Source organism: Bombus impatiens, unplaced genomic scaffold (genome assembly GCF_000188095.3).
Source record: "Bombus impatiens unplaced genomic scaffold, BIMP_2.2 scf_0478, whole genome shotgun sequence".
Taxonomy (NCBI): domain Eukaryota; kingdom Metazoa; phylum Arthropoda; class Insecta; order Hymenoptera; family Apidae; genus Bombus; species Bombus impatiens.
Window position 1 is genome coordinate 1,150,259 of NT_176897.1, and position 20,981 is coordinate 1,171,239.

The following is a 20,981-nucleotide window of genomic DNA, read 5'->3' on the forward strand; positions in this document are numbered from 1 at the left end:
GGGGGATGGGGAGGAACCGAGGGGGAGGGATGGATTGGAGAAGGAGGTGTGTGGGTCGGCTACCCCAAAAGTAGTTTCTGCCTGGTCGTTTGATGGGGGTGGTGGGGCCACCACGCCCCTCATGCTAAGCCACCCTCTTTCACGTCGTTCCGCTGTAAGTATATGTGTATATCTCTACACACTCTCTTTTTCTATTTTTCTCTCTCGTTTCTCCCTTTTTCGAGCGGCTCGCTAGTTTTCTCCTTTCTCGCGGCGAGGGTGGTATTGTGCTGGTGGAGGGTTGGACATCGACGACATTCCACGTACGGCGCCCGTTATATACGTTTCTTTGATAAGATTGGGAAAAGGCACGCCGCTCTTCGTTGCGAAACGATGCCCGTTTTATAGGTTAAAAAGCACGTGGTCGTTGATCATATTTCTGCAGGGTTGGTTATCTCTCGATTTATTCCTAACATTTGAAGAAGTAGAAATCGTTCGATCGTGGTTTCGTTCGTCGAGAAAGAAACGGACGCCACGTATGTTTCTATCGTATTGTAGGTGCATGATTAAAAATTCAAGGTTGTTGTAATTATTGATTACGTATCGGCCGTTTGCATTTTTTACGAATGTTTTCTTTGAACATAGGAATCAAACGTTACGTTCTACGCGATTATCCCGTAACAGTAGTACAGTTGTCTAGAAAAACGTTCGGCAATACTTTCGGCCAGGCTTCAATGGCCATTCTTAATTACATTCATGAAAGAACTCTTTCGATGGCTGATATAAAACGTGAAACAGAGTCGAGAGCGTAAAGAGGATTTATGTAAACAAAAAAGGCGTCAAAGTATGATGAGCACACTCAAGAGGATGAGTCGTTTTAATGGTTCTATATTCTTTATGAGTCGTGCTAAGTATACACGCGTGTTCTCGCGCAGACACATGGTTGCGCATGTACGCGTAGGTCAGACGAAGGTACAGAGAAAAATGTACGGGGTAGCGGAGAGCGAGCGACAGGGGATGAAGAGAGAAAAAGAGGCAAGGCTTGTAGTAGAGTTTATGGGCAATGGCTGACGAGGCAGTGAAAAAGTACTAAAACCAAGAGGAGCAGATAAACGCTATGTTAAGCAGACCGTTTTACCAGCCATTTAATATAATCGGCTCTCTCGCGGAGCTCGGATAACTTCGGATCAGGACCGTACCAACTCAGATTTCTCCCCATTCGATATTTTTTCTCTCTCTCTTTTATCCACAACTGATAAACGTCGTACCAGCTTGTACCGACATTACCAATGTTACATTCGATTGTTATTGTAGTCGCCGACCGATTCGATCTTTTCCCTATCTTTCAGCTACTACAAACGCATGGCTCATCGAAACAAAAAATGAATCGTCTCTCTCTCTCTCTCTCTCTCTCTCTGACCGGTTGAGGATGAACTATATTGTTTTTAATGGTTTTTGTTCATTTGAATATCTGGTATCGTGACTCATAGTTTCGTTGCGTTAGTCTCGTAGTAACGATTTGTCACGGTCATCCGAAATAGCTATTCTTCGAAACGTGGAGATCTTTGAAAACCTGTTTTGGACGACTCCGTTTAGGCCGATTTCCCATGGGGCGTACGAAGATCCCGAAGGGTAGCAGAAAGAAAAAGAGAAAGATACAGAGTGGAAGGGGAAATAGGGGAGGGAGCTGAAAATCCGCGGGATTTCTCGAACCTGTCTTTCTACCAACCTCTAATCCGTTTTTTCTTCTTCTTCGACGTTCAGAGACCTTTCCTTCGGATAGTTCCTCACAGCGGTGGTATAATCGTCGACGCCACATACCGTTGCCACCTAAAAATATTCTCGCCGCTATCGACGTGAATCCAACGCGAGAGATACAGTAATTTTCGGAGGGCGATATCCTTTTAAAAAATGCTTCCACTCTTTTGTCAAATTTGTAATACGATTGGTGCGAGGGTATCGCGTAAAATGAAATGTGAACGATGAATCGGGACGACAAATCATTCTACCTACGTCCTATTATATTGGGCTAAATTTCAAAATAGCAAATAGTTAATTCCTACGAACGGTCGCGTGTGGCCGTGTAATTAATCAAAGACCGGTCGCTATCGATTGCTAGCTTGGTTGTCCGATTGGCGGTCAACTTTATTTATTGTTTGTCAGCGCGCGTAACGTACGCGAGTTTGGAAATACAACTTGACTGCAATCGGTTATGCAGCTCTGCCTCTCTCTACCACCCCTGTCTCGCTGTCAACTCTTTCCCTATCTCTTTCGATTTATCGTCATTTAATTAAACCGACACGGAGACTGCGTCGCATCGAAGCGCGGCACCGCGTTACTCTCGATTCTCCGTATTTCTGAAACGACGCTGTCGCGGTCGCGTTCTCTCGTAACAATTAAAAATCCATATTCAATTTGGACGCTTTCCAGTAGTAATTCGGTTTTATTTCGCACAGCCATGCTTTAAGTGTTTTAGCAAGAGCACCTTTGGGCCAGAGTGTCACTGTTCCTGCGAAATGCTTACTATACGTCTCCGCGATTGACGAAACTGCGTAGATTTTTCGACGAATCTTCTGTCTACGAATAAAGATATTCCTTTATGTACATATGAATGGTTTAATGGTAAAAGATAGCCGTTCAATTATTAACTTCTTAACGCGATACGAGCGAAGCTTACACAGTGGCAATATACGCATTCAATTCTATCGATAGGTTCGAAAAGTAATTTAACGGGCCACTCTACAATTTTCCTAATGAACATCGTGTTCTGATAAGAGTAAACTGTATGTTGTACGTTAATTAGACAGCGCGCACTTTAATTAAGGCTTGCGCAACGTTCCGCGTATTTGTTTGTCTCACGCGATTCTACACGCTATGCTATGGTGATTTAAGCGTAGTTCTCTTTTTCTTTTGCGCATGAAAATTTGTTGTATTTGCACATTTCCCTTTATTACGATCGTGTATCTGGTAAAAATTCTCGCAATCTTCCGGCTATCGTATTTGTCGAAAGATTTATTCCAAGTTTGCCAAGATAAGATGAAATCTCTTCTATCCCGATACGATTGCGATCTATTATTACGATTATCAACGTTCGTATTAACGATTCGTAATGTTCTTCGTCGCAGAGACAGCCGCTAAATGAAGCATCGCATTTGAAGAATTAATAACGTACGTAATTTACTCGTTTGACGTAATATGCGTCGTACATTATGATTTAACGCGTTATTCCCTGTAATCTGATTTACGGAGGTTATATCGCGGATCGGGATTAAAATATTCCCGCGTTTGCGCGATTTCTGTTATCCGATCGCAATCCGTTTTGTAATTCGAACGGAGAAATTTTCCGGCGAGCGAAACAGACAGACTCTCTAATTAGTTTGATCGTCCGCTTCGTTCAGATTTTTCTGTCTGCCCGAGAACGTATGCAGGTATCGATTATCACGCCGAAGAACTAAATAAATCGGCGGAATCGGTTGTGTTTCGATCGACGAGATTTGATCGTTGGTGCCATAGTTGGCGAAATATAGTAAGATAGCGTCGGTTTTCCAAGAGATGACGCTTCTCGTCCCGACCCCGGTTGGAATGTCGTTCCCCTAGCTTCGATTTCCTTTTCTTCTTCTTCCTCCTCCTCTTCTCTTTCGTTTGTCCTTTTCTTCTCCCTCTTCTTCATCCGCGGTCCCCGCATGCAGATGGGCTCCAGCAACCAAGGTGAACCGGCCATTCTGCTCTCTCACTCTCGCACTCCCTTTCTCTCTTTCTCTCTTTCTCTCGGGCACAAACTTCTTCGACTCGACTAACGAGATTTGTCCGATTCCAGCCTGTCGTATTGTGCACTGATTTATTACGAAAAGTTTTTAAGGTTGTACCAAGCTTCGGTATATTTACTCATGAACGTCGAGGCGAGAGCTTTTATTACTTATTATCAAGAAGGTTTGCGATGGTTCCTGTTGCTACGGGGAAAGCTTTCGTATTTGTTCGATGCTTCTCTTTGTTCGAAGAATCGGAGAAATTTATCGCGTTGAAATTTCAGGCTATTGTGATTTTAAGGTTAAACTTACAATAGGCGATCGTTTCGTAATCGTAGGCTCGCTAAGCGATAATCAGTTTGTTCGAAGAAGAAGTACGTTAAACGAAAGAAAGGAAAGTATTCGGGCACAGGTCGTAAATGCAGGAAATTGCACGAAACATTTACTCGCACTGCACTACGTCGCATATTTATAGGCGAAGATAAAAGCTTATTGCATTATCAAGCAATAATGTTACCGTAATGCTTGGTCGTAGATAAGATACACGCGTATTTGTTAACGAGGCTTGACGCAGGCGTTTTTGTTCGGAAAACAAGTGGAACATCGTTGAAGAGGGAAAATCCAAAAATACCCGCGGCACCGAGATAACCTTGCATCGTTGGTATTTTTGGAGCAACCATATGTTCGGTTACGAGCAAAACGTCACGGATTCGAGTACGCGAGCTTGGATTTCGTTGGGAAACGCGATGGAAAAAGTAGGAGGAAGACACGTAGCGAGTCGCGTACACGCAAGTAACGATACCGAGAGAACAAAAGAAAATCCAAGAGAGCGAATAGGCATTGTGCTGTCAAGTCGTACACGACAGTTACACTGGCTGTCCCGTTAACGGAATTGCACTTAAGTCGCTTTAATTGCGCGGAGTTGCTGACCGGAAGTCGTCGTTATGGTCATCGCCCTCGCAAAAGTATCTCCCTTCACCCTTTTGCAATCCGATCGATAGCGATCCCGATCTTGCAATACGTCGCTGAATGTACAATTAACGCATTGTGCTAGCGCGTAAAAGTATTCGCGCGGCAATATACGCGCACGTAATACGCGGTATAATTACTCGCTACGACTCGGTTTTATCGCCGTCCAAGCGAAACGTTAGCAGCAAGCGGTAACTTCGCTATCGACGTATCGTTATTCGCAAGTTTCCCTTGTTAATCGTGAGCTTCGTCCGATGATTTTCAGCACGACGGTCGTTAGAGTTCCAGAGAGTTCTGGCGTTCGAGCCGGAAAACGAAAAACGCGAAAGGGTTTGGAAAAATAAACAAGCGATCCACTTGGGTCGTCGTACCGCGCGATAAATATCTACCGGCAAGAGGCCCCTTTGCGGAATTCATCGTGCGTGTTCCGAGCGTGCTTGTATATGAATCGGCGGGCACGCGTGTGTTGCGCAGGGGGTCGATTTAACAAACCATACGTTACGCCACGATAAAATCTCGCAAACCTATAAACTTCGGGCTCGAGCTAGGTGCGGGTACGTTATATCATAAAAATCCAGTAAAATAAGCTCGTAAACCGAAAGACAGAGAGAAAGACGGGGAAGGAAAGAAGGAGAACGCACCGGGAGTACCGCCATGTCCGCCACGCAATATACTCCTTTCTGCTCGCGTGTACGTGCCCTCACGTGTTTAACACGCGCCTGCGTGTGAACGTCACCCTGGCCCACACGCGTTTCCACTAGGTACGCAATCCTGGCTATTGTCGGTGATTATTAATCCAAAGGGTATAGTACGCCCCTTTACGACTCACCTTTTTCGATAAGACAATCTGACAACGATAGCGACCGTACCTTCGATTTCTCTGCATCGTGGATATACTTAAACACGTACGTACGTTGTAACGCTTGCAACCATGTTAAAAGACAATCGGTGGTAAGTGACATTCGTTCTTATAAAAAATACGACCTTTCGCGTTGGCGTCCAGCTTTTTACGCCACTTATCCTGTATCCTGGCGTACCCTGGTGTATCCTGATTATCTGGCTGGCATATATCCGACATCTTATGTCCTCTACGGTAACTCTGGCGCGATCTATATAGACAAGAGACGAACGATCTTTCGAGAGGCTAATTGGAAGACTCTCAAGGGCTAATGTTGGCTCCAGTGTACGTACACCGGAGGTCGGTATTCTCTTAATCGTATGGTAATTCTATGGAGATTGCATGGGGCGAAGAGAAGCTCGTACCGTGGATCGTTAGGCCCTTTTCGTTCCCGATGGAATATAACCTTGCCCTTTTTTCTTCGATTCGTCGCCTTCTCGTTCTTCGAATTCTAATCAGTTTCTCCTTACCGGTCGCCGCTTTCTTCGCTCCAGTCTTTTCTCGTTTAACCATATTTTCTCATTAGCGATTCGTTCTCGTTCTAATTAATCTCCAGTGATTCGGCTAACGAGTATTATAAAGAAGTCGACGATTTCTTCGTAGTTGCGGCAGAATCGTGCACTTGCATCGCCTCGACGCCTAGTTCGAGGGGTTGGACGCGCAAGGTGACGGGCGAATGCCCTTTCCACCCTCGGGAATAACAATAACCGCGTGTTTCTCGTCACGAAATAAGTATCATTGTGCCTTGTTTCGGCGGAGAAAATCCAAGACACGCGATGCCGAGCTTGTACTCTAGTCTGTAGCACGACAAGTAGAGGCTGCGCGCTCGTACACGTACTTTATTACGTGCCGTACATACAGCCGCCACTGTTATCGTTAATTTAATTCCATTTCAATTCCGTCGCAGCGCAAGATGACAAGAGAGTGACAGCTCGTCCTTGAGCGAAACGTCGTACGTCTTTCATTGGAAAAGCGTATCAGGATAATTTTATCGCGGGATGAATTGCTGCCGTGTATAGGAGAGAAGCATCGGCGCGACTAGAATACTACGTTCTATCGCGTGCACGTTACTTTGTCGTTAATCGATCGATCGGCCAACGTTCGAGCGGTGTTATTGCGAGGCTTCGCGCGCGATCGAACGAGAACACGACGTTCAGCCAATCGTTCGAACTTATCGTCTCGATACCGAGACACACACCGTCGCTCTATCGAGAATGTTTGGCGCTGCGGTTCGCCGATTCTCGAATATTCGCGGTTGTTTCGCGACGTAAGCCGAGCGTACGTTATCTCGTTAACATTACGGATATCTGATAGGTTTTGGTAATACGCGGTTCGCGGACGCGATTAGAATTTCGATGCTTTGAATTCCCGAACTAATGCCCGAGATGGGAATACAAGCGGATACGAGCTGGCGAGTTCGCTCGTGAGCCGCAGGCTCGCGGAATAGTTGCGAAAGGAGGCGGGCTGGCGCTATGTTGCGGCGAATATCGAGCAGCACGTAAAGAGCATAGATCAGGACGAAAAGCACCAACAGGCGCGCGTGTATTCGCGCGAATAAAAGAGAAAAAGAGAGAGGAGCGTAGAAGAGAAGACAGAGGGAAACACGAAAGAGCTTCCATCTCTGGCCGGAGATTTCATTAAAATTCATGAACCGTGCGCGACTTGCGCCTCTTCGTGGTTGTCTTTGAGTTTTGCGCGTTACGAAGAAGCGGTCGGGACATCCAGTGCCGAGCTGCCATGCCGAAAGAGAATCGGGCGAAAGCGGAACGGCAAGAAGCTTAGACAGAGGAAGGAGGAGTAACCGTGGAACGAGGAAGAGCAACGTTAGCTATGAATAATACAGGGAACTTCTAATTGCGCGAGACAAAACTCGGTAGTTGGAAAGTTTCGTAGCCAGTGCCGGCAACGACCAGAAACTTTCTCAACTCTCGCTAAACTTATCGCTTGTTTCTACCGACCCTCCATATACGCGGCACTGTCTCGTCGGAAGTCAGCCGCACCGAATCTCTCCCCTTCGACTTTTCTCGCCTTGAGTAGACCGTCGCAACGAAATTTCGTGCCGTCGAGTCGCGTCGAGTCGCGTCGACGTGACTCAATTGTTCGCGAGTTTGATCTCCTTCGAGAAATCGCCCGAGACCGGACGAATTTAGGCTAAAGGTACGCCCGGAATTTGCATATCGCTGCCGACTCGAAGAATATACCATATACGACGAAGCATATTGTGTACCGTGTTTGGTAATCTACGCACGATCTTTGATTAACAGGCGATTGTGACTTGATCGTCGAGCGACGATTCGTCCGAGTGATTGTTCGTCCAGTCGTTTCTTTCGATCGAATAGGAGAGAGAAAGTTGTAAGGGAAGAGATAAACGGATAGTCGTTTCGGTTTCTATTCCTCCCTTTCTCCAGTTCTAGCTTTCACATAGAGGTACTAGCAATGAGAAGAGGGATATCGTTCCTGCGGGGAGGGTGTGTTCAGCCCCCGTACTCAGGGGTGGCTGTAACGTCGCTCGTAAAAACACCGTAAACTCGACAGCAACAGGTCCCGTGTGTCTGGTACAGAAACGGCAGCCGCGAATATGACGTTTCCAGCGTACGGGGCTCCCCGTTCTCGTATCACGGCCCTGCTTTAATTCCTCGCTTCTATCGCAACTGATTTTCTATTTGTATTGCAACGCGCGAAAACCACGATGGCATAACGCGATCGTAGGAGACACTGATTTTATCCGCCAGGATAGACGTTCCATAAAAATTGCGCCAAGAGAAAGTGAAAATATTTGATATCGTTTAATGCGCCGAGCGCGGTACGAATCTTCGATAAACGACGCTGCATTATCTTTTTTTACTCAAACGGCGAAGGACGTTAGTATCGTGAACGTAGAAAATTTCATGAAATTTTAGTCAAAGGCGATGTATTTCGTTTTATTATTTGTATCAAAACTGTGTTTCGTAGGCAATTCAAAGATACGACGAATACGTTGTTTCGTTGATCCGACGGCAAAGCCAGTCGTTACAGGAGTCAACGGGAAGTCTCTCCCACAGCGAGAATTTTCGCCACGAACGATTTCGAATTCTCGACGCGTAAAGAGTCTGCGGCATCCTGGCTGCATGCATTATGCATGTACAGGGATGCCACGAGAAAAATGTCTCTGCAACCGCAAAAGAGGGTTGCGTTTACGTGCGCGACGCTTCTACCTGCGTGCGTGTAGACACGTATCCTCGTCTACGTCTTTTCGCTTAGCACACAAATTTTTAATATCGTAGCTCTACGCGCCTCTCGCAACGAACGCGAATTTTTCCTCTTTGCCGTAATCACGCCCCTTTCGGCCGCAATTGCAAAAGGTTTGTCCAACGAGGTAATCGCTCGGAAGTAATCGGATAAGAATTAAATTGATCGTTGCTACCGACCAACGATGGTAAGGTTATCGTTTCCATCGCGGTTAATCGGTATGGGCAAGGTAAATTGAAAAATTGTTCGGCTGTGAGATTCCATGGATTAACGTATTTCGTAGCGATGGTTTCGACCTCGATACCTTCGCAATGGTTTTTCGACGATTTGATATCGAGCGCCTTGCCCTCCCCTTCGATGAACGGCTGGCGGGGATGAAGCTGAGCCGACAGTGGCGTCGGTCCACCCTTCCTCAGGGACGGATTACCCTCTCTAGTCCCTCTAGAAGCCATGCCTGATCTCTATGGCTCCATTAGAGCTTCCACGAAGGACCGTATTATCCGATTTTTTCCTTCCTACTCGTACAACAATCGGAAAGAATTCGCAAAGAGAGACGTGTACCGCCATCGGGCGCCTTGTTTCATAAAACGTTAACAATGTACGTTTACGATAACATTTTTCAAGCGGTCTTCCGCCATGCGCTTTGGTAACTGGGCGAAAGTTACGAGACGGGCTCTCGTAGCCAACAATCTTTTGGTCGCTTTTTAATTCTTGCCGGATAAAACGAGTTTCGAGAGGAAAGTTTCGCGATAGTTTATAGATGGCGAGGATAACGAGATTGTCCCTCGGGGCAAAGTTTTTATCATCGATACGTTTAGCGTGGGTTTTCGGTGTTTGACGCGTAAGAGGCGGCGAGGGTTCGTCTCGTTAGTTGGAAACCGAATCGGTGCGAGAGTCGAAAAGGTGAGGGTAGTTTTTCCAATGGTGATGCACAGACGCGAGGCGTGCGTTTATGACGCCCACGGGAGCCACCGGCATGAAAATGAAACGCCAAAGTCTCCGTATCCTGTCCATCCGCGAAAACAGATACCGCTCGTCTACGTGGAAACTTTCAAAACCTACCGAAGAGTAGAGGTTTTACGATTTTACCAGTTATAAAACTTATCGTAAAAATCGTGCACACCGTTCTGCCTGTGTAATCCGATTTCTTTATTTGCTCGAGTTAACGAGAGAACGCGTATGGGAATGAACGAAATGCGTTAGAATCTAAACTGGTTCGTTGAATTCAACTTTGAATTTTTCAACGATTTGGATAACGTTTGATAGAATCGATGCTCCGATTACGAATAAAGTTTACAGACGCTACAATGTTAACGTTTTATTGCTAATAACATCTCCGTTACAAAATCGAACCTCACTCTGTATGTCGCGTATCGTAATGCTATAGAGACTAATTCTTTCGGTAATTAAAAATCTTTAAATACGATATCGAAACGCGTTACACCGTTGCTAAGGCGACTTTGCGAGTCGACGTATTTGTAAAACTCCGCCCGATCGTGCGAACGCGCCTCGCAGATTTTCCAGGCCAAGTATCACCGCGTTATTCGTAGGATGCACACACCATAGATCATGGTGTTTTCAACGCTCACAACCTCCATACGCACACGTACGGCCGTGTACATGGGAACGCCGCGACTGAGTTATTTTCTGACCATTGCCTCTTGTCCTCCCCACACGAAGCACGCTCGTGTACAGTTTGGTGCACCGCGGTTACGCGCCTCGATCCACGTATATCCGTGTATATACAGCAACGTATACGCTGATTCTGGAGTTGACAAACGTCAAAGATACGTTTAGAGAGGTATCGTCGATTCCCGAAGGCGCGATCGATTCTACTGGGAACGAAGTTAATGGGAGGCCTCGCTGTCTCGCAGAGTAACGTTTTGCCAGAGTTGCGATTCTCGAGCTGATCTTTTGTAATTAAAATACCAAAGGATTATTTCGTCTTCGATATTGAGAATAAAGATAGGGACTAAACAATACGTTAATAACAAGGACAGATATCGTATCGGCGATTAAACGGAATCTCGAAGATATGATCGTCGACTTTGTTCAAATAAAAACACGATACAGAGCGTAAATATATTTCGTTGATAAGCTATTTCACATTCGCAACGCGTACAATTCAAACATCTTTTGCTCGCTGTACGTGAAAACGTCTGGGAATCGAGATCCGATAAAATCTAATTTTTGAATCACCCTGTGACTATGGTGGCTACATAAACAATAGCATGACAGTGTGGTGCACGAGCATGCATTTGAACGACGTTGCGACACACGCACGAATCCTCGTCTAGGAACACGAACGCAGACGCTCGCCTATACCGGGTGGCTCGAAAGCGGTGGTGGTCGACGCGAGAGCCACTCGATCAATACGCCACGTTGCCTCTTGCGCCTCCACCCCCAGGAACGTCGGTCTACCCCTGTCGCCTCTCGCACTCCTCTCGCGTACCAGCCAGCTAGCCCTCTCTCTCTCCTTCTGCTCGATGTGCTGTTCGCCCCCACCCTTTGAAAAAGGAACGACGGAGGAAACATTCTCTCCCTCTCTTTCTCCGGTCTCCGAACGAGAACTCGAAAGGAAATACTCCGCGGCTCAGCAGGATTTTTCCAGCCAGGAAATAACAAATATACGCTTCTAGGAGAAACGAGCAGATTTTAATGCGAAATTCGTGAGACGTCGCGAACGATTCGGTATCGAGGCAGAAACGAGTTGTGACTGGATACGCGTATCTACTACGATCGACGGACGTCTACTCGATCTAATTAACCCCGATAGTTTTTCTTCTTCTTGGGAAAGATCGGCGTGAAAATATAAATTTTTTCTTTGTCTCAGTCCTTTCGAAGGAAGCGTCATCGGAGGAGAACGGCCTTCGTTTCGTTTCGCGGCGATTCGAAATTTATCGAAGAGCGCTTACTCGATCGGTATCGGAAGTTATTCCCTCGTTTCCTATTTCTGATCGTTGGAAGCAGATTACGCTTTGGTGACCCTTCGATAGAAGTCGGTAGTCCCCTGTCCCCTGCTCGGTTTTCCAGTTAGGTTACCGAGACCAAATGATTTACACAGCTTGGAACGGTGTCCGCGAAAACTGGTTTACCGGTTTCTCGCGAATGCTTGCCTCGCCGTTGAAATAAACCAGGTTATAAAGTCATTAGGCACTATAGATCACGCGGTTCGTAGACTTTAGGTTCGCCGGTGTATACGGCCGCTTCTTGTCAACTTCGCTTCATCGATTACGACTTGCGCTGAATTTTACAACGGCTTTAAATATATAAATTGACTGCTATTTTTGTACGTTCCACTTACGAAGCGTGTACCATTCTCTTGGTAACAACAGCGTTCCACTCTTTCACTCTATCGCAACTATTTCCGTCGTCGGGGCTATAATTTCATCGGGTTAAAAACTCGGTTCCTTGTTACTGGATATTTGTCCGATCGTATCGATACGGATAAGGAAGTAAACGTTCGACGTAGCTTCCGTTGTGAATTACGCGTTTCAGTCACCTGGCGAAGAAAGAGCGCAATAACGGCCGGGAAAACGATAACTTGTACCTTTTCTTTTTATAAACGATACGTCCAGTGTATCGCATTGAAAAAAAAGAAGGAAGAAGAAAAAAAAAGGCTGGATATTATGGTCGAGAGAAACGAAACAAGAGCAAAGAGTAATGGGTTTCACTAGACAGAATACGGTCCTGACCATGCGTGCACGAAGCGCTGTTTCCACCCTTACGGACGAGAGCGTGTACGACGGACGGTGGGATGGGGTGTACACATTCGGTACACCTGTGCTGTATATTGCGGAAAAGCCGGACTTGCCAGGCAATAAGAATTTCTTTCTCGATCCGCTAGCGCGTTCCTTCTTTCCCCGCCTTTTTCTCCCGCATCCCGTTCTCCTTTAATCTTGTAACATTTTCTTAATACTCCTTCTTTCTCTTTTCTCGCGTATTCGTTCTTGTCGTACCCGCGATCATTCTCGTCCCTCGCCTTCATCCTCCGTAACTCCGTTACGCTATATCTTTGTTTCGTCTTCGTTGCGTAATGAACTGGCTTTTCATTCTCCTGTCGTTTGTTATAGCTGTGTTAACGTCGTCGCTGCTACAACGCTCGATCGCAGCTCGTTCGACGGAAAATCTCTCGTCGCCTAAGTACCGAAAGGAAGCTCGCGTCTTTTTAATGAAATTCCTCGCGAACAATAGTGGAAGGTACGAAAGTAAAAAGGTCGTTCGAAAAGGGCAGAATAACACGGAGCTGCTGAGAAGATCGGTAGCTGAGCTAGAAAGAAGACCGACGGGACGACACGGCAGACTATTCGGTCGTCGTTCATCGGGCGTCGCTATTGGCAAAATGCGACCGGCTTTGTCGGAAAGAAGACCGATGGGACGACACAGGAGATTCGGATGTATCCGTGTCGTAAAGGAAGAAGATCGTGCGGTGGAAAGATTATTTAGCTCATTGGTCGACGATGGTCGACGGAGAAAGTAAATTTCGTCGTGTGGTAACAAGAGACAGGGTGGAATCGTGCGCGATCCGCGGCTCTCTCGTTCCTCGTTAACCCGTAGCGAATATCTTCGGTCGTTATTAAGCTATTAAAAAGTCTAGTTATCGTTGTCGTGGCGTATACAGGAGACGAGTCGTCGAGGGTTCCCAAGCAGGAATGCCACTTCAATAACGAAGCCGAAGCGGAGGAGTCGAGGGGCTTAATTTGCCTCGAGACGCCGCCATGTACGTTCTACCGAGCGCTCGCTCGTCGTATACGTATACATATATCTTTACGTGGATGCTTCTGCCACCTTTGTGTGCACGCCCGTACCTATACACGCGAGCGAACCGTCTACGCGTACTCGAGCGTGCTCAGCCGGATCCCGCGCTTGTGTACGTTCCACGTAGAGTACATAGCACGCCTAGACCATTTTGCAGCATTCCTGCCATTCTAACATCCGCGTTTCATTAAAAGATCTTGCCCGACCTCTTGGTGTACTTGCACACAGGCGCACGCCCTACGGCCTAACACACCGAGAGACGTTTGCTCGAGTCGCAGCGTCTACTATCTAGAAATAAGAGAGAGAAACGGACAAGCGAGCAGAGCAGAGGCCACGTAAGCGCGCCGCGGACTCCCGCTTGAGATATTTCTACACCGTGTAATCATTTTGCTTGAATATATTAACGGTGTTTTTTTTTAACTCAGCAGATTACTCCTAGTCTAGCTGAAAAGAAACATGTGGCTAGCGTCGGGTTCGAAGTTCATCGCCTCAACTTTTGCGAAGCGACGCTTCCGATGCTCGTTTCGCGGCTACGTTCTCCGCCAACGGCTTTACTCGCAACGGCGAAAGAACCGCTGGTTCTTCGTTTAGAAAGTTTGGACGTTGACTTTCGATGATAAGATTTCATAGAGACAGGGCAACTGTCGTTAGTCCGATCTGTGGAAAGTTGAAGTTGGAGCCAGTCTCAATTGTATATTTTTTATATTTCTTTATATTTTACGACAAACTGTCGAATCTATTTATACGCCAAGATATAAGACAGTAACGTAGAGTAAATCATTTTTGAAATTCAAATCTAAATATATCGTGGATGCTTGGGAGCCAAGGGTCGTGCAGGATCGCGGAGATCGAAATGGCCTGAGTAAATGCGTCGTTTCCACCGGTAGTTAATTAACGACCGAGTAAGATTCGCTGACATTAGACGAGCCGCAGCACGGAATACGCGAAGGTTATTGCTCCTTTCGACTACTTTATGGAGTGTTGATGTAATCGAACCGTCAGCCTGAGCCGACGGATAAGATTTTCGAAAGGATACGGCGGACAGCGGTGGGAGAGAAAGCGAGGAAGCTTGCAAACGCAAACGCAGCATCGCCAGTAATGCGGCATAATACCCCCGTAAGGGGGTTAAGAGTAATTCCTGTCGGCCAGGGGGTCGTCCCTTTCGACATTTACGACGTGTTTTACGCGATCAAAGCGAGCCGTAACAATTATTGGACGATTTCGCGGCCGTAAAATTTTATTCGATCCCACAGTCTTCTCCGTCGGCGATTCCACCCTCTTTTCTTTCGCAATCACTGGAGGGGATGTTTCGCGTTTCTCGTATGCTTTTCCTTCTGTTCACTGTCAACCTCCGCTGTAATACGATATTCCTCGCGATTTTACAGGATACCATGTAATAAGAGACTCACAGTATCCCGACAAAGATTTATACTTTTGATCGTTTTCTTCGGATATTTTTGTTTTCCCACCAGTTCGTAGAATATAATTAGGTAGCCGTGATGTGCAATTGGATATTCTATTTAACGCTTCGTGTTACGCGGAGAGGTCATCGGAAAGCGAAATTCTAGAGATATTTCTTGATCATCGTTCGACCCGCGGTATGGCACGAAGTCGAGGTGGGATCGAGGGTCGTTCGGGACACCCGGTACACCCTGGGATTTCGCGCGTATTGTAGGTTTGGCCGCGTTTTCTCTTGGAGTGATTTGATTTACGGCGGTTGGAAAAGCCGCGGCGGCGAGCGGAAAAGAGACGAGTACCCCTTCCCGCGGCGGAAGTGGCGCGAGAAAGGAAGAAAATAATAAAAGCAGCAAAAGGAGAGAACGAGTGGAACACATCGAAGATATGGTCGAGCGAATTCGACGCGCGGAACTCGCAAAGGAAACGACGCTTGGATGAGAAAAAGACGGAAAAGGGACGAAGGGAGAAGGGAAAAAGTAGAGGGACGAAGCGGAGCGAGGCGAAAACGGAGCCGTGACGGCGATGGAAAAACATCGCCACGAACGAGCGTGCGCGAGAAATCGTTCGCACAGGATTCTTTTTGGGAAACGGAAGCACGAAATTGCCAAAGCGCGAAAGAAATCGTAGAAAAGTTCTGCCTCACGAGGAACGGGAAACGAGGAGCGGACGCGCGTCCCAGCCGGAAACGCGGCGCACCCTGTCGTCTATCCGAAACGTTATTATTATCCGTGCAAAGAAATTTAGAATGTGGCCAGGAACTTTGGTCTCTGTGTTCGCTTTTTCCACGCTCGGAAACACGCTCCTCGGTTTACGCCCAGTATTATAACACCACTGGATTAAAATTAATATTTTACTTACTTCTTCGTCCTTGTTGCTTTTTTCTTTTTTTATTTTTTTCCCCATTTCTTCTGTCGTCGAATTACGTGGAGGAATTCGAGATTGCGTATCGCGGGATGCGCTACGTTATATTAACATCCTGCGCGATATAGCCGGTGGTATGCAATTTTTAAAAACCGGTTTCGGCTGGACGCCTCGTTTCATTAACTTTTTTTTTCTTTCACTATTTTATATATATATATTTTTTTTTTCAACGTGTTTTCACGCGATCGTAGTTCGTTAAATAAAATACAAATTAACTAGACGACGCGTCGATTTGATATTCTGTGCAAGTAACAGTAAATGGTAAGGAAAGGAGGAGGATTCTACCTTTGAGAACGCAAAGGAAATGGCTCAAGGACTTGTAGCAACGATCGTCTTTCTCAGGATCTGACAATACGATAATGCTTGACACGCGACGATGCTACCTTTCTGAAAGCACTCGAGCAGAACTAGCGTCCGTAACGAAGCGAAACACGATATCAACAAGGTAGAATACCTCTTGGCTCGATTTCTTTCGTAAATCAGAAGAGGGCCGGATATTCTTACAGCTCGGTGTCGATATCAGATCTCTGGGGTAACGCGCAGTCGTCTTCTTCTAGGATCTTTCCCTTCGCACCCCTGTAGAAGCTCAGCCCTGCCGGCCGGATTCACCCTCGAATTAAAAGAGCAGCCATTCCAGCCCCTTTTTCTCTTTTCCTCTCCTTACTTTTCTTCTCTTCTATCTTTTTCCGGTCTGGTATGTCTTACATTTGGGATGGTTCGCGCGCGATGCTGTGTATAAGAACTACGAGAAGGTCGAGGGTGAGAAAAAGAGATGGAGGAAAAAATTGAATGGATTTTGGGAATCGATTCCTTCGGATGCGAGCAGACGTCTGGAAGCACCGTTGAACTGGGTCAGGATCGTGGAATCTACTTGGTATTAATGTTCCCCTCCGAATATAATTTTATGTTACTCCAAAATATCGTCTACGGTGGTGGTACGCGATTGTCTGCTAAATTTTAAACCGAACGTTCTGTCGATAAAATATATCGACCGTCGTAGGTAAATTTTTTGTACGCGTTTTAGTTTGTTGGTTTACACGACCGGTTCCGTTTATTTACAGTTTCCGGTATTCCTTCGCGTTCTTTATTCGTTTGATTACACGATATTCTTAAAAAAAAAATGTATGTTTTGCATATAACACGATATGAAACATCATGCCAAGGGTATGCTAACGGCGTGTATGACGCAAAACCTATAAAACCGACGAACGGATTAGTGTTGCGGTAGTATTCGTTTGCCTACCTAGATTTTCTAGCGAATTCATATTTCAAATAAACGCCGGTCCCCGTGTCACGTTACCAACCCTGATAGAATCGATAGGGTCGTTATTCAAGTTCCGATTATACTCCCACCACCAGCCATACTTTATTAATTACAATTACTTCCATGTTTGCAAAGGTAAAATTTGCGAGTTTGGTTCATGTATTTTGCCACGATACAAATTAGCGTCGACTAATCATAACTGATTTTCTTCTTTGTTTGTTTACACCCGCCGATATCGTTTTACTCGCTGCACACGATACACCGCGTGTTTTTGACAAAGGCAACGAATCGAACGATTATTTAACGAATTGAAATATTCCTGTTGCCGTGGCAGCAAAGGAAATCTCACTCGGTACGAGAACGATACGCGCGTTCGAAAAGCTTTTTGACCCTCTGGTGATTCGACCTGTGTTCTTTCTCTATCGCGTATCTACTTCCACCAAGCTCGTGGCTCTTTCTATTTCCTTTCCCTCTTTCCTCTCTCTTTCTGTTTTCCTACGGTGAAAAGCGGGTAGCAGCCGACAACCCTTTGTTACCGTGCCTTATCTTAATTGCTTTCACGGGTTCCCGTTTAGATCAATACACACCAGCGGCGTTCCACCGCCAGCTCTGGCTGTTGCCATACCTCCGCACCACTCGGCTCCGCTTCGCGAATCTAAATTATCCCAAGGGTTGTTTCGACGAGGGATTTTCGATTTTCTCTTTTCTCCCTTCTCTCGTTCTTCCGCCCCTGTGTACGCAGCCCTTGCATATTTTAGGACCGTTCGCCTGAATCTCCCGCCCCGTTCAGCTCGTTCGCTCAATCTGATTTATCGCATTGGCTGGACACGTTTATTCTACAAATATATCCACGTGATTCCGTTGCGAGATAATTACCAAAATACGATCGTTCGTCTATCTTTGATCGAACAGTACGGAGAACGTTAGTTGGTTCGATTTATTACGTAGAAAAGATCTATAAAAATTCCATGGTTATCGTTGCCACGGTACCGATGAACGAAGCAGGCAGAGCCTGGACGATTTTTGAAACGAGGCAAACTTTGTCTTGGTCGTGGTGACGCGTAACAGCACGCGAATTAGTCGGACAATTAGCTCGATCTTCAACGGGGTGTCATATTAATGTAGTTCGCTCGCTAACGACCCTCGAAAACGACGAACGTTACGTCGTCGCGGCTTTGTATAGCCGGTGTTTCGCCCGAACCCGTGTGACGAATCCGTGTGCTACGGCCGACGGGAAGCCAGAGAAGGAGGGGAACAGGAAAGTACGCGTACTCGCGTGAGCGGAACTGGGAAAGAAACAGGGAGTACAGAGTCAGGCAGACCGTTTGAGTCGTAAAATGTTAACTGCTAGTAAAACTGAGTTTACGTGCTTGTAAGGACCCCCGCTGGAGGTTAGCAGTCTCTGCGCCTTGCCGACTCGGTACCAAGGGCCTCCCCTTACACCCCTTAACAGCCAGATTATTGCCCGTAAGCCACCCCCGATTACTTTCTTCCCGCTCGATACCCGAAAATAATTTCGGTCGAGCGCTTAATTTTGCACGCCGCGGCACATGTTTCCCTTTCACGGATGCGCAAACTCTTGTTCCGCTCTGTAAAATATAACCCCACACGTTTCTAAGACGCTTCCGCGTGGATTTTATTTTTGTAACTGGAGATAATTTCCATATTTTACGTGTCATTTAAATTGTCCAAGATGCGTTCGACCAGAAAAATGTTGCAAGTTTCGATAGACCTCGGTAGCTAACCTCTCCTGCCATGAAATAAACGAAAGTACCGCCGATAGTTGACGATCGTTTAACTTTCAATGGAACAACTTCCTCCTTACAGCATCACCGTAAACGTACGTTTTATTTCTTTGCTACCTGAGCGAACGACGCGGGTGAAGGTTTTTCATTTTTAATTACCAACAGTAGCGTGAAAAGTTCTCGGCCGCTGTACCACGGCCAGCAAAGTTTTAACGATATCCTGCCGACTGCTGGTAACCTCCTCCCCCTAACTCGTCCTCGAAAACTGGCGACTACTTGTTCGCAACATCTTCCGTATCGCATTGCAAACGTTCTTTTTAGTTATCGAATATATAGAACTTTTCGTAACGATCTTAAAAAGTTAGCTCGCCACCGCTAAACCAACCGGATTCCAAATTCAGCTTTCTCGAGAATCAACGGGGGAAGTTTGAGGACGATTCTCCCTTGTGTAAGGGAGATTCGTTAACGAACGGGAAGGCACTGACAGAGTCAGCGCGTAACCGTAGTAACATCTTTCTCAAAGAAACGGTTCCCCAGTGATCGACTTTGTGTCTTCGCCCTTTCAGTCAAGTCCCTGGAGGAATTTGAAACTTCAACCCCTTCGCCGGCGCGGCAGACCTAATTGTTACACTTCGTATAAATGCATTAGTTCCGCGCATTCGTTTCACGGTCCCACGAATCCCGGCGAACTTTCACACCCTTCTTCGTTTCTCTTTCGTCTCTGGAGACTTTTTTCCCAGTAACCAGGAACTATATAGAGTCAGGAGAGAAAGAGGGAGAGAGAGAAAGGTCCTAACGAATTTAAATGCCGCTCAAATAACCGCAAATGTAATTAATTCAATCTTCAAATCTCAGTCGAGGGATACGTGGGGTTGAAACATCGCGTCGTTCGTTCAAAAACGCAACGTAGTATTTTATTTGACTCTTACTTTAGTCAAGCTATTTGAATGGCTTTTTATATTTTTAATTCTTTCGTTTCTTCTATCGATAGTCACAATCGTTCAGTGACATTCGTCTTTTCGTTTACGTTCGCATGCCTTTTTAGTACCGCGACGAGTTTCTCTCCAAACAGCTACTTTCACGCCCGAGTCTTTGTTTTGGCTAACTTTCCTGCTCGACAAACAACGTACTCGTCACTTTTTAAAATCACAGGAAGAATAATCGGTTCCGTGGGGAAGTATATCTCGCGGCAGTTTGCACGAGTTTCCTGGGCTGTCGTTCATCCCCTCGCCGTGCTTACTCGTGCGTGCACGTGTTGGTTTATGTAGCAAGAAGGGGGTGAAAACTGTCGAAAGATGCATCTTTCTGGAAGAACTGTCACACGAGGCGAATAACGGAAGGAAAGAAAAGGAAAGAGAAAGTGCCTCGCTCTCTGTGGTTTTATGGGTCGTCCAGCTCCATCATGCGCCGTAAAAGTACGATAAAACCACTGTTATACCGTGGAAAACCACCCCCGTTTTAAAGCACTGCGTGCATCGGCCCTTAAGACAAAAGGAACGAAAGGATCGAGAGACCGGGATGAAGATACGAGCGAACATCGAAGTAAAATTGATTCTTTTATGATCGATAAACGCACGCGACTTTTCCCAACCTGCTCTGTCTCTTTTCTCGTGGAAACACGATCTCGCGCTAGGGGTTCGCCGTTGCTCCTCGTCCGTCGAGAAAAATTGTCACGATAGCAAAGTCAACCACTTCGATGCGCCTGCAATCACACGGGAATGCTTTTAATATTTTTCTTGCTTAGTCAAAGATTTTGATAATTAGGGAAAGATCCGGCGCGATGTTTCTACGTTCATATCGAACTTTGCTCGTTCGATCGTTCATAATTGACACAAGTATGATACATTTTATATCAAAGCTTTGGCGATTTTTTACTGTTTCAGTCCTATCTTTACGAAATACTCAGGAAGAGGAACCGCCCGACCCGCAGCTAATGAGGTTGGACAACATGTTGATCGCGGAGGGTGTCGCAGGACCGGAAAAGGGTGGTGGCGCGGGAGCTGCGGCCTCTGCCG

The 20,981-nt window shown here is 46.3% G+C and overlaps 1 protein-coding gene across 7 annotated transcripts in view; it reads left to right on the forward strand.

The window, feature by feature from the left end:
* The window catches only part of LOC100746347 (homeobox protein extradenticle), a 42,275-nt gene that overhangs the window by 3,300 nt on the left and 17,994 nt on the right, over positions 1–20,981 (forward strand). For all 7 annotated transcript variants that reach the window (XM_033321649.1, XM_024368805.2, XM_024368806.2 and 4 more), the window contains exon 3: positions 20,850–20,981. In XM_033321649.1, the coding sequence (XP_033177540.1) occupies positions 20,850–20,981 (132 nt within the window). The remainder of the gene's footprint in view (positions 1–20,849) is intronic.